The sequence below is a fragment of the Leopardus geoffroyi genome, chromosome A2, assembly GCF_018350155.1.
Source record: "Leopardus geoffroyi isolate Oge1 chromosome A2, O.geoffroyi_Oge1_pat1.0, whole genome shotgun sequence".
Taxonomy (NCBI): domain Eukaryota; kingdom Metazoa; phylum Chordata; class Mammalia; order Carnivora; family Felidae; genus Leopardus; species Leopardus geoffroyi.
Genome location: NC_059331.1, coordinates 72,517,212 through 72,532,016, shown reverse-complemented (window position 1 = coordinate 72,532,016; position 14,805 = coordinate 72,517,212). Strand labels below are relative to the sequence as shown.

General features: G+C 46.0%; 1 protein-coding gene across 7 annotated transcripts in view; it reads right to left on the bottom strand.

Moving 5' to 3' along the window:
• GLI3 (GLI family zinc finger 3) overlaps positions 1-14,805 on the bottom strand; it is a 282,508-nt gene that overhangs the window by 71,998 nt on the left and 195,705 nt on the right. For all 7 annotated transcript variants that reach the window (XM_045494343.1, XM_045494342.1, XM_045494344.1 and 4 more), the window contains 2 exons: positions 2,168-2,381; positions 1,269-1,382 (listed from right to left, as the gene is read on the bottom strand). In XM_045494343.1, the coding sequence (XP_045350299.1) occupies positions 1,269-1,382; positions 2,168-2,381 (328 nt within the window). The remainder of the gene's footprint in view (positions 1-1,268; positions 1,383-2,167; positions 2,382-14,805) is intronic.

Below are 14,805 nucleotides of genomic sequence, written 5' to 3'. Positions count from 1 at the left end.
AGAAATTAAAATGTAATCCCCTAAGACAAGCAATTAAACTAGTTCATGTTGTCTTTACTCAAAAGACTGGTCTCTTTTGGTCAGATTCTTTCCAGTGTATGAATCTGTTTATTCTCCTACTTTGGAATCAGGGACGTGGTTTGCTAGTAATTCTGATTCTGCTTTCCCTGCCATTGGAGGCTGTGACCGGCACTTTGTGGGTTTTATAGGGATTGTGTCTTCCTGGTTCAACTTCTGATCTCCAAAGATGTGGCTCGCTGCCCAAGAACCACAGCATCTAAAGGTTGGCGGCATGGTCTTTTCTCCTCTTCAAGGCAGCTTCGCGGCAGTGAAAATACAATTTCCAGAATGCTGGGAGAGTATTAGGTGCATAGACTCAGGATCTAATCTGGGACAAGGTGACAAAAACCGTAAACAGGCACTTCGGTGTAACCGCCAAGGTTGTTGGCCAGCAGAATTCCAGAGGAAAGGTGGATCTCAGAACCTACGACACCCATTTATTCCATCCTCAAAATGCTCATGCAAAAGGAAATTTGGGTGGAGGTGGTCTGAGCTTGGGGCTGAAGCAGCCTTGGATGTAGAATCCAGATTCTGTGGACGTCCAGACTCCTATCCAGCCCCTATTTCCAGGAATTAAAACTCACTGACCTCCTTCCTGTGTTGGGCACAGGGACCCTAGGAGATGGTATTATTATGCCTCTAGGCACAATAAACATATTTTACAACTGAAGCTCAGAGGATCTAAATGCTTAAAAGCAGAGACCAGATTGGAATTTCTAAACTTTTCCTTTCAGGACTTTGGAGAAAGGAAATCTTATTGGCCTTCAGGTAGGTTAGCCGTGCCTTGATCCATGCCCTCCTGTTCTCCAAGCTCTCCTGGCAAGTGGAGAAGGCAAAATAAGAACAAAGAAGAACATGATGGGTGTAGGGAATATCACTAGCTCTGCCCAGCTCAGGCTTAGGGCCAGGAGTTCATTATTTCAGGCCTCAGACCAGGGCTAAGGACCAAAGCTATCAGCGGTCAGTAACAAATTAATCCAACCACTGATACCACACACTTCAGGTTATAGCCCACACAGCTTCTTGCATTTTCTTTGTGTTTGCTTCTGAGCGAGAAAAACAAACTGAGTCACTCCACAACTGGCCTTTTGTCAAATGCATGGGTACGGCCAAGGTCAAGGCCAAGGCCACAGTGAATGAGGAAATGCTGTGAGAGACGCCAGCCCAAAGGGAGCAACGAGCTGGCCAGGGGAGCTGCGGTGCCTCACCTGCTGACCCCGTGGCCCTGGGCTGGGCAGGTCTTCGTCGGGTTTGATCTTGGACCGTTTGTTGTGCATCAGGTCACCGGTGCTACTCACCGCGGACTCACTCGTGGGCTTGTTCTGCCAGTCACATTTGCAGGGACAGAGACAAAAATTAGGTTTTCATCAATGAGCGGGACCATCGCTAAAACATGCAACTCTAGACAAGCAGACTTATTTGGCATTAGAACAATAACACTGATAATGCTCCCATCCCACGATTGCAGAGCTCAGAAAGTGTGTTTGAAGTGAGAAAATACATCCACGAGGCAGCTCCTTGTTTACACTCAGGACTAAAAACTCCCTGTGGCTTTTAAAAGCTAAGAGAATAGAGCAGGGGGGCCTGGGCTTTAATGAGCTCCCACAGCGTGTTTAGAAGAACAAAGTGGTGAGTTGGGTAGGGAACCAAAAGAAACCATCTGCAAAGTTCTCTAATTCAAGGATGCAGATTCTTCTCGGGGCAGTATTAGTGAGGCGATAAGAGGACACAGAACAGAGGGCACAGCATGGTTCTATGCTGCCCGTGAAGTATCCCATGATTCTAGGCGCCAGGGACAGTAACCGAATGAGAGCAAACCCTTCATGCAATGTAGTCTACTGGGCAGGGTTAGAGACAGCACCAGGTCAGAGGGAAGCCTCATCAGGCAGCCTGCTTTTCCACCAAAGATGAGATGACTCTGGTAGAAGAAGCTACTGTTTGGTGAGGAACACATACGGGGTGCATTCGTCAAACCTGAAGCCTGCGGCCCTGGGTTAGGAAGACCGGTTACAGTAAGGAAGCCACGACCATGCTCGGAGCTCACGAGGTGACGTGGCTCTCCTCTAGGATTACAAGACGGATCAGCTCATCGAGCTGTCTCTCTTACCTGTGAGGACTCGGAAGGGCCAGAGCTGACCTGGACGGGGTTCAGAACCGTAGGGATCCCAGGAATAGGCCTCTGCGTTGGAAAAGTTGGGGCAGGGTGGATGAGTGGAGGGCTGTGTCCAAAGGCCGAGCCTAAGCTCTGTTGTCGGCTTAAGATTTGCTGATGCATATGGAGAGACACGGGTGCAGAAGGGTAGGTGAAGCTCAAGGCAGGGCTGCGAAGGGGAAATAAAGAGAAGACCATCATTTACGCAGAACGCTGAGGTTACCGCAAGCGCGCTATGCGCGCATCTTTATGCCTACTGTTACATCCCAAATTACATGAGGTCTATCTGTTTAAATTAGAAGCTAAAAACAGTTATTGATGAACACCTTGGAAGCTTCCAAGAGAAACACGGGTACTGAGGCAGGACACGCGCATGCGTGCACCCATACAGGACACGTGCGTGCGTGCGCGCGCGCACACACACACACACACACACACACACACCTGAAAGAAGCTTCAGCAAAACGGAAACAAAAGGCGTCTGCTCAATAACAGCTATTTATTGCAATAACAAACTTCACATAAAAATGAGAATGGGTGACGACATGCTTTATAGTACTTTTATTGGCTCTCAGTGCTGTATGTTCCTGCGCATGGGGCAATTCCTTTAATCTCGGCTCACGCTGCGTGCTTTCATATGTCTCCAGATCTTATTACAAGAGGAAGGAAAATCAATTGGTTAAATGTGTTTTGAACACCATGCTTGTCATATCACTCATTTGTTTGTAAAGATGGAAAGCTTGGTTCATCCAGAATGCCACCTAAAGAATTTCCATCAGTGCCGTCTGGTTACAGAAGCTGATGGATTAACCTCTCCTGGCTGAAATCGGTGATCAATGGGCTTCGGTGGAGGAATATTCCAATGGGAGAGCACAGCCCCCTCTCCCAGCTAAATGGCATTAAATGCCTATGAAAGCCCATTATACATGCTAATGCCTGTCACCGCTTCATTATGCCACAGCATCGCCCAAGCCACTACAGTAAATTCCGAGGAAGCCACACTATTACCTAAAGATTTCTCGACAAGTAGACAGTGCCAAACCATTCTTTGTGCCAGCACAGTTTAGGAATCAAGTCCTCTTAAAAGAATGAAGTGTTCTTGAGGAATTTTCTAATGGTTTTAAAAAAATGCATGAAAAACTCTAATTGCATTCATGAACATTTCTTTCTTAAAAATAATCAGTGAAAAAAAACATATATATGTATTTCCCCCATCCTGCTGCATAATACCCAGAAAGAATCAGGGTTTCTTGTAATGTCAAAGGTAGAATTCATGCAAATTTCCAATCTGGTGGGTTAATTACTATTGCTGTTAAGCGCATTAACTGAGAATATAATAATTACAATAACAAAATGCAAACCATTTCAACAACTTTAAGTAATAATTCCGAAGATATACTCTGTTCATTAATGTGACTCCACATTTTGCCTATTTGACTACAATCCATGAAAGGCGGCTTCAATGGGATTACATTACTATTATTCCTACAGAGAACCTTGCATTACAATAGCTTGCCCATTTAAGACTGAATATCATTAAGAATACCCTATGAGAATTTCGCCAGGCTTGGAGGAACTCTCCTTTCATTCTGTATTGTAGTTCTTTAATAAAGGAAAGCAGAAACATGGTGAAAACAGTCATTGTTCACAGTAAGTTAGGGAGAAATCAGTAATAATATTCCGTTTCTGCAGTGCTACAGTTTCTGCGTGTGTTTCCGAAAGCAACCATGAATGATTACGGCAAGACTCAGCTAAGGTAGCCGTGTGGATGATTGATAGGGCATTAATCAAAAGATGCATATCTGCCTCAGAATTTGTCCACAAGCTTTCTTCTAATAGCTGATTTCATGTTCACTGAGCTCTATGCCCGTTTGTCCAATTTATTTTTCAGTGTACAAGCCATTCATCAAAAAACACAATGATTTAACACCCCCACCCTTCTCCTTTTGGTGAATGGGTATTACGGAGTATAACTACCTTATTCTGCTCATTAAAAAAGCAAAAACCAAAAGAGCCCACTACACACGTATTTACAGTGAGACACAGACTTTGCAGGAGTCTCCAGACATCTTGCCAGAGTTTCCTGAGGCCACACGATCAGGCAGGCGTGGGAGGGAGCATGGGCGGTCAGTTACACTTCTAATTCTCAGAGGCACGACATCTGGGGGCTCAAAAAAGTCAGGACCTGATTAGGAATCGAGGCCATTAGAGAAACCATTTCATAGGGCAGGAAACACCCTCAGTTGTATATATGAGTAACGTACAGATGTTCATAGCCACGCAGGATGGGTCTATTTTTCCTTTTAAGAAGACGTGGGAGAGCAGGGAGCAAGGCCTCCTGCTGCCGGGTGGGCCCTGTCCTCAAGGTACAATCAGTTTGACCTCAGCGGACAGAAGGAAGGCCGGGGACAGCTTTTGACCTGTTTGGGGAACCAACGTCCCGTCCCCTTGTGGGCCTGCTTTTTTGCAGGTGACAGGAATAAACCTCCAAAATCCGTGTCAACTCTTAGGGATACCACAAGAACAGGCACAACGGATGAGCATGTTCAACCTCGCTGCTTATTCCTAAGGAGCCAGCCACGGGAGCGCTCTCTCCTCCACACGCAAAGGGCAGGCGGTGGCGGGCACCCGCGGTGGCCTTGTCCCAGCCTGCAGAGCCGGGGCCGCCGCTGGCTCCTCGAGGCGCTGCGGGGAGCTGGCTGCTCCTCCAGATCACAGAGCCTTTGCAGAACTCGATGACAGACGTGGTTCTTGGCTCTGTCACAGCATCAGCCAGGATCTGGAGCCAAGGCTCTGCTCGCTCTCCGGAGAGTGTGGAGGTGGAGACAGAGTTGGTGAGGAAGGAGCAGAAGAGGGGTGATGTTTGGGCACTGCATAGGGATGTTGGCAACAACGGAAAGGATGCACGGGGAGAACCGCTGAGGAATTCCCACAGGAGGGGGGTCAGGGATCAGCAGGAGAGTGCCCGCACACGGGCACTGCGGTGTCCTTCCTGAGCTCAGTATGGCTGGGTCTCAGCTTTTACACGTCACCTGCTCAGACAGCAAGGCCTTCTGAGACTCACGGTCTGTCTCAATGAGCCCCTCGGCATGACTGGTCCAATCACTCTCTCCTGTTGGACATCTCTGTTCCCCAGTCACACCGGCGTACTCCGAAGTCACACCCTCCCTCCCTCTAGACTGAAGGGTCCCGAAGAGCTGACCCTTTGGTGCCTGGAACACTGCCCAGCACACAGCGGGCACTCAATGGTGAGGCAGCGAGTCACCAAATCTCTTCCTCAGTTCCCAATTGCCGCCGCAGCGAATTACCGCCAACTCAGTGGCTTAGTTACTATCACTTAAGTCACACACACTATCTTGGTGGCTCACAAAACCACCATGTGTTCTTCTGGAGTCCACAGGCACTTTAGAAGCTGCCCGCATCCTCTGCTCATGGCCCCATATCACTCCGACCCTCTTCTCCAACTCGAACTCTGACACACCCCTGCCTTCCTCTTGGAAAGATGCTTTTCATTACATCAGGGCCACCTGAATAATCCAGACTCATCTCCTCGTCCCAACATCCTTAACCACAGCTACAAAATTCCTTCTACCGTATAAGGTAACGTGCTCATGCGTTCCTGGGATTAAGACGTGGAATCTTTGGGGGCCGATCACAGTCAGAGCAGTCCATTCAAAGGAAAGCGTGTTTTCCTCTGAAAGCTACAATTTGACAACGTGTCTGTAAAACACAGTAGAAACTAAATTAGTGTCTAGGTTCCAATTGTTCTATAGGACGTCAGTGGCTGAGGATAGTCTTTGCTGAACATGGAGGTCAGAATTAAAAAGAACAAAAAATAAATCCTACCTTTAGAAACCCTAAAAAAAAAATAACTTGCTAAATAGTTCATGTATTCATTTCATAATTTCCTAGAGATATAAAGTATTGCTATTGTTGGGAATTTTTATAAATCTCTTCTGTGTCCTCTAAAGGAAGACACAGTCTATTTAAAACTTGGTCTACCTGAACTTTATTACTTCAAAGTCTTTTACATTTCTGTGCACCCTATTCTTTCCTGTGGATCACTTGAAGAAAGATTAATTTTACAATCGGACTTCTGGATCCTCATCACTCAATATCTAGCTATATTAAATATAATTAAAGAAAACTTTTTAGAGCTTTCACTTCTTTTCCCAATGACTACATGAAAGGTGGAGTAACATAAAACACACAAACATTCATAACAATGTGACCTCTAATTATCTATGTTTAGTCAATGAGACTAGGAGAGAAGCATCAGATGGCCCCCATCTTCCCAAGCAACGTGCTAACAAGGTCACAGGCCTGCCGAGACAATGATCCCAAAATAAGTCTTATGGAGGAGAAGAAAAAGAAGTGCTAAAGTCACAGAAGTCTGAGGAATGTGGGTTTCACAAGCCCGGGATCCTGTGGTGCTGTGACTACGGGATGTGTATTCCAAGCATCCCAGCCCAGATACAGCAGAGGATCTTCTAGAAACTAGTGATCCTGGCAAAACACTTTGAGCAACACTCTCCTAGGACAACAGTTATGAAGTCAGAATAAATTAATTTCAATACTAATTTGACCTTCCCTTTTCTCAAGAGCAGAAAAAGAGTAAAAGAGGGATTTTAGGTCATTGACTATAATATATGTGGTATTCTCTTCCATCAAATATAATTTCTATCCATTAGGACAGATACACAGTTATTAAGTTTTTTGTTTTATACAATACCTTAAAGGGGCATTCCTCTATGTTTGGTGACTCGGGGATAGAACTCTGAGCACATGTAAATAAAATTACACACGCACGGTCACTTGGGCGTATGGGTGGCTCAGTTGGTTAAGCGTCCGACCCTTGATTTCAGTTCAGGTCACGATTTCAGTTTGTGAGATCATGAGATCTAGCCCCGAGTTGGGCTCTGCGCTGACAGCACGGGGCCTACTTGGGATTCTCTCTCCCCTTCTCTCTCTCTGCCTGTCCCCCATGTGCATGAGCACTCGCTCGCTCTCTCTCTCTCTCTCTCAAAACAAATAAATAAACATTTTAAAAAAACAATACAAAAAACAAAAACTACTCACGGTCAGTTCCCCCATTATGTTCAGCTCTGAGCTAAGCTAACAATGATCAACAAACTGTCAACTGAGTGGGAAAAAGCTCTTCTATTTTCCAAAGGTTTAAAATGAAAACTCCCAAAGTCTGAATCTTTGAGAGAGTTTTGATGTATTTATTCTCTACCAAAAATAGAGGTAAAGTCTTGTCAATCTTCTTTTGCGAAGCATGGTTAAATTTTGCAAACTGGGCCTCATTTCTTAATTTGCAGTAAATACATAGTCTCACCTCACTCCTCCGGAAGTCTCCTGTCTGGGAATCTCAGCAAGTATCCCCAGTCTGGCTAAAATTTGGAGTGTTAAGTAGGAAGAAAAGATGTTAAATGAAATGTCCTAAAACGCACACACTAGGTCATTCTTCAACTCGGTTACGTTTTAACTAAGTACTTCTATAGATCTCATTTATAGTCCCAAAGCATAAAATCATTTTTAAAATTGGAAAAGTTACATATTATTACAATCAATATAGAGAACTCTGAAATTCATAATCAGTTTTCACTTTCACATTGTTTTTTTCACACCAAGGAAGTAATGTGAGTCAACATTTGTGCAGAAACCTTGTGATCAATCTGTGAATCAAATTTATATTTAACTCCTAGAATGATAACGTAAGTGGGGACGCTAGAGTTGGTATTGCAGACAATCATTCCTTAAACATTTATTCAACCTTACTATACGTAAATGTATTTCACAGTCATTACTATTCAAGTCAGATGGATGAAACCCAATTTAAATGGCTGTAAGATAAGCCCGTGTGTTTTAGAAACAGTGCAGGAATTCTACACACGGTAGGGGTAAGAGGGTGGGTGGGGTGCCTGGCAGTGAAATCTTGGAAGAACACAGCCGCCTAATTTGGCCTGCTGCAGTCCTATATGTTGGGAGGGTAAACAGAGCGGATTATAATATTGAAAGAGCTCTGTCTGTCACTAAATAAAAACCAGGAAAATAAACCGAGGAATCATAAGAACAATGGCAAGGGGCCAGGGGCGCCTGAGTGGCTCAGTTCAGCGTCCAACTACTGGTTTTGGCTCAGGTCATGATCTCACAGTTTGTGGGCTTGAGCCCCGTGTTGGGCTCTGTGCTGGCAGTGCACAGCCTGCCTGGGATTCTCTCCCTCCCTCCCTCTCTGCCCCTCCGCCACTCGTGCGGGCACACAAGTGCTCTCTCTCTCTCTCTCAAATAAATAAGTAAATTTTAAGAAAGATAGCTAGAGGCTGGATCACCCAGCCACTGCACACTTAAAGGTAAAAGTTTCCGTTTTATTATTTAATGACTTCCATCCAGACGTAAGATGGCGATTTTCCTGAGAGCCGCCAAGGGACGTCCACTTGCACTGAATTGGCTATGGTCCCTGTGTGTTAACATACAACCTAGATGGGGAAAGGAGGAGGAGACCGTGGGGCACTGAGCAGCGCTCCACACATCTCACTTAAATTTGCTTCAGCAGGGAGGCCAATCAGATCCCAGGTTCATTTCTGGAACCCTCACCATCTCCAGCCAGCATGAAGGGTAAAGCACATGTGGTGCCTCTGGATTCTTGGGAAATGTCTTGTTTTCAGTATAAAATCAGTGCTAACTTTTATAAACGTGTTTTTCAATTGTTCTGGTGGTTGCATTTTGCTCAGACGTGAATTTCTGAAACGCCCTTTAACAGAAATGTGCGTGATACTTTTATGATGTATTACTTTAGGCCGTGGCACTGGGATCAAGAAACTTCATGCTGTTGAGGCGCCTGGGTGGCTCAGTCGGTTAAGCGTCAGACTCTTAGGTTTCGGCTCAGGTCATGATCTCATGGCTCATGAGTTCAAGCCCTGCATCAGACTCCGTGGTGGCAGTGCAGAGAGCCTGCTTGGGATTCTCTCTCCCTGCCTCTCCCCAACCCACTCTCAGAATAAATAAATAAACTTAAAACAAACAAACAAAAGAAACTTCATAATGTAATTTCTGTGTAAAGAATCCAATGGGGACATTTGCCTTTCCGGAGCCGATTTCTCCAAGCTCTTTGGCTCATGAAACCGGTATCTGAGGTCAAGTTAGGCAACACTCAATGCCTGGTAACAAAAGGACCCCACAGTTGGACACACCGGCTTCAAGAAGAGAGAAGAAAGAAAAGTGGGGGCGGGGGGTGGGGGAGGAGGCATTCTAATCAAAACGGACTTTGTGGCCACTCTGTGGCTATTGCGCTAACGGGGTTGTCCACGTTCTGGTTACAGCTGTGGAATTTCCTGCACCAGAGCTGCCATTCAAAGCAAGAACAATTCTTTGCAGTTTTGCTGAGAACAGGCTGACACCTATTAGAACTTGTGTATGTACAGGCCCCAGGACACACATGCCTGCACGTGCTTTTATTTGAAAACAGAAAAATAAAGCTTCCACTTCCATCCGTAAAAGCTCCCAGGACAAGTTTACTGGAAAACCCAGCATCCTCGGAAGTAAGGAGCACACGAGTAAGACCCGCACACTCACAAAGCAAGTAAATATCACCCCCACATTTGCACTGACGCATATGTGCTCTGTGAATACTGCCTTGGGCAAAAATCCATTCGGCTTTATACGACAGAAGTGTTTTAAAAAGCTCTAAAAAGCCACTTTCCATTAAACAAACAACAGACAGGACCTCCAGGAACATGAATACCAGTGACACATTCTCCATGTAACTGCTCGGCCATGCAGACGTGGGTAGAAAAAAACATCAGTTTTTCAAAAACATCCTCAGGTATTAATACTGGTCCCCTGTTATGAAGAGCACTTCCTCCCAGGCCTTTTAACCGTGCCTCCCACTGGAGATTTCTAAGTGAAGGAAGGCCTCGCGGACAGAAAGAAGTTCAGGGTTGGGATACACCAGGCTCTGCCCCGTAAGTAGCTGAGCGCCTCTGATCTAGCCCACTAGCCTCTCTGAGCCTCAACTCCTTGGACCCTGACACAATGCAGCCTCCTTGGGAGCTTTGAAGGCTTCCTGCTGTTCCTGGATCAGTGGCCCGGGGCTGTGCACAACCTGGCCCCTATCTGCCTCCAACCTCAGGCTTTGGGACACCCTCCCTGTTCACTGCCATCTGGCGCCCTGGGCTGCTGACGGTCCTCAATAGCCAAGCTCTTCCCGTCCCAGGGTCTCATCTGCCCCACTCATTCTTTCGTACCTGATCGGAGGCTTGTCCCCTTCATGAGTTCTGTGAGGGCAGGGGTCATGCCTCTCACCCATTTTGGTAGCCCCCATGCCCAGCACAGTGACCAGCACAGAGCTGAATATGGAGCTAAATCTCTGCAGAGCGAATGACTAACTGATTAACTGAAGGGCTATATAAAGCCAATGGCCACCTATGGCAGTAAATAAGAACGATCTTTCTCCGTTAGTATTCATTGCTTTCGCTGCCACTGGGGGCAGGAGTTTGTCGCCACTTTCAGAAGATGCAATCAGTGTTTCAGGACCCTGGGGTCATTGGCACGGTGTTCACCTATCCCTCAATGTCGCCTCTCCCAACTTGTGACCAGCACACATAAGCTCGGAGCCGAGCTGCTGCGGAGGCCAAGCTTGTTCCTGTCCGGCCTCGGGAAGCGACAGCGGACTGGCCAGACGCGCGCTTCCTCCGGCTGCTGCCGCTGGACAGGGACACACAGGCTGTCCCGTCCCCAGCCGGAGCCCGCGGTGCTAGCAGCGGACAGCCTGTTCCCGCTGGTGGCGCTGCGGTGATGGGCACCTGACTCCTGCTTCCGGGGAGACGTTGGTCCTGGCCACGCCAGACCCCAAACCACGAAGGACACACACCCATCTTTGTGTTGGCCATTAAGGTCAAAGCTGGAACACTGGAACAGGTGGATTGGAAATGAGTGGGTTCCTCATCATTCTGTTTATGTTCACCAGAAGTCAACGGGGAGAGGAGGGTCACTGGAAAGCCCTCTCTTCCGACAGCAGTTCAATCTCAAGGGGAAGGCAGCAGCAGAAGCAGGGGTACTGCCACGGTACTGCCCTTAAGTGGATATTTATAACATCCGCCTTAACCACATAGAGCGGAGGCTGCTGGTTGTCTTTGATAAATGGGAATCATCTGGGCCTAGACGGGAGTCTTCAGGGAGACAGACAAGGTAAAACTTCTTGAGACAGTTGAATATTTCACAACCTTTCTAAGTGCGTGGGGTTTTTCTGAATGGTCATTTTAGTCATGATATATATAAGAAAAAGGCTTATGGTGGACGTTGGGACAAGATGTTTGAAAAGTGAGACATTAAAATCAAGTATCGTGTTTAAACATGCCAAGGGGCTTTTGTGAATAAATACTTGCTGCTTTTCTTTTTCCAAATGTTTATTTATTTTGAGAGAGAGACAGAGAGAGAGAATGAGCAAGCATGAGTCGGGGAGGGGCAGAGACAGAGGGAAACAGAGAATCCCAAGCAGGCTCCCCCCTGTCAGTGCAGAGCTCAATGTGGGGCTCCATCCCATGAACTGTGAGATGGTGACCTGAGCCAAAGTCAAGAGTCGGACGCTTAACCAACTGAGCCACCCAAGCACCCCAATACATGCTTTCCATGGTATTTTTATAGCACTCTGAAATATTAAGTAAGAACCATACACAAAGAGAGACATTTGCTTTTTTTGTCCCTTTATTTTGTATCCATCCCTCTATCTCTCTATAGCTATCAACCTATGGACGTACACTATTCATAAAGACTGGAATATTCTGAAAGTCAGAATTATTCATCTACCACGTAGGAAGTTCCTTTAATAAAGGTGGTGATGAGAATTCTAATTACTCACTAAAGAGCTCCTTCATTTATTCACTCAAGAAATATCCACTGAGTGGTGTCAAGGTGACAAGGCACAGACGTTGTGGGGGGCAGTGTGCAACCGTGAAAACACAGCCCTCTGGCACCTGCATTCTAGCAGAGGGGATGCAGACAGCAAAGTTCTGGATGAGCCAGCAAACATGGCGTTTCAAATAGTGGCAAGCCTGTTAGCAGCCTCTTGGAGAATAGCACCTGGACTGGACCGCTAGGTGAAGATCGCTATGGCGTTTGTTAGAAAACTGAACGTCCTCTTTACAACTTAACCAACAACATTATTCTGTGCACTGCTGATGTCAGAAGCAGGTTAGGTAACGAAAACAATGAAAAAGGCAAATGCGTTTGGGGTCAGTTAAAAAACAGGGAATTGGATGGGGCACCTGGGTAGCTCAGTGGGTTAAGCGTCCGACTTCAGCTTAGGTCAATCTCAAGGTTCATGAGTTCAAGCCCCGCATCGGGCTCTGTGCTGACAGCTCAGAGCCCGGAGCCTGCTTTGGATTCTGTGTCTCCCTGTCTCTCTGCCCCTCTCCTGCTCACACTCTGTCTCTGTCTCTCTCTGTCTCTCAAAAATAAGTAAACATTAAAAAAAAAAAAAAAAGCAGGGAATTGGAGAATTGGCATGTGATCTTCTCCGACTTTCTCTTGCAAAGGCCCACCACGTTGATGCGTAAAACAAGGGGAAGAGTATGCTTTCCAAAATCACCGTGACATGAAAACAATGAGTGCCTCACACCAAGCACGGCAGAGATTACACGCATCCTAAGTCTACACTTGCTCCTGTGTCTTGCCCTCTGGACGAAGTTAGCTACCCTTCCTAGCTTTCTGTGCTCATGCTTCTTCTCTTTCCCTTACATCCACTGGTCCTACTATGTACTGATTATTTCCCAGGTGAGTTTTTAGTGCACACGTTCAAACTGAGAACAGGGCAAGCAAAGCACTAACATCACTCCCGCTACAGGACGGACAAACAATGCTGATGATAATGATTCTAATTACTGTATTATATGGCACGCCGATCACGTCCTGGGTTACCTGCGTTGCCTTCCATGCACTAAAAGCTACATCTGACCCTAACACACACTGGCGGTCTACTGAAGAATGAGAGGTCAGGCTGCCAGAGAGAAGACAGAATGGAAAGGATCCAAAGGTGAGGAAGAACATGAGTGCATGGTGGCTGGGCCAAATGTGAACTTCCTCTTCCAGCTCTAATGAGAATGACAGGGTCTGTGTGGCAGCTCTTGGAGGCAGGGGAAAATGATCAAGCCAAGTCAGAATTTGGTACTAGATTACCTGGGCAGAGGTGAGCAGATCAAGAAGACAGAGAAGATGGGGGCAGGGGTGAGAATAAAGAAAGACAACGTTGTGACCGTCAATGGACTGTATTCTAATCTGAGGCTCTTAGATGCTGGAAAAAGTCAAACTAGCTGGGCAGAGAGCCAGGAGGAGGAAAAATCAAAAAGAAGCAAGAAAAATCAATGTGTATAAGTGATTCTGGGTGAGTATCATTTGGGAATATCCTGGCATGCCATATTTCTCATACTTTGATGATATGACCTCTAGTCAAGCCACATAACGGTTACATAATTTCAGCAAATTGACATACAGCCACTGGCAGTCGAAGACGCTGTGAGTATTTGCCAGGAGTGCAGAAACAGCCAGGCTACGGTTCTGAAATGGGCATGCTTCCTCAGAGCCTGACTGGGAGGGTCATGGGGGTCGCACGGCCAAACGGTGATAGCTCATCTCCTGCACGGACCATCCAGGATCAGTCGTCCTGAGACTTTGCCAGTGGCTAAAGGTCTTCATCCTGGCACTGCAGATGCATGCCAGCATCCGTAAAATGTGTCCTTTCCTACACAGCGGTGTCTTGTCTGTAGCTTACACATGTGAACACTGAACTTCAAAGAGCTGACAGGCAAGGAAAGTTGCAGAGCTGGGGGCAAACCTGAACTCTGACTACAGACGCGCCCAACTCTAAACCTACATCTGTGACTGTTGTGGCTAATCCTGAAGACACCCCAGGACCTCTCTCTAAGCACTGACTGCTATCATACAAGCAGAGTTACTTGCTTTTTCCTCCATGTTTCCACACTTCAATGAGCATATTAAAAGAACAAAGAAAAGCAGAAGAAAATGACATCATGTCAACATGGGGATTTACAATATTTAAACACTAACTTGTGTGCCAAGGAGCATTACTGATATTGAACAAGCGAAGAATTAAAGCTGTAATTGAGAACATTGTTGAAAAAAGAGTGGTATTCATCATTTGCTAATATGATATGTTACTAACTGCTAACCCTTTTTTTTCCAGACTGTTGGGGCTTCCTTAGTATGTATATCTATCACGAAACACCCGTCAATTAAGAACTAAAGTTACTGTCCATTTGTAGAAACACATCTATAAACAAATCCTCACTTACTCAAAGCAAGTGGAAACAGCCTTTTTGATATGTACTTTTTAAAGCAAGGAATCATCCGTGGTTTGCAAAACTCCCGTTCAAAAAGATTGCTAGTCATTGAATTCTTCAACTATGGGGAAAAAACTGAGGGGAAAGGATCACGAAAGCTGATAATCACGGTGGCATAATGAATTAACCAGAACATGATCTAATTCTAGGCCTGAAATAACTCTTTGGTAATGCACAGAGTTCAAACCAAGTGTAAAGACACCTACAATTCATCGCCCGGCTTACTTTTATTCCCTA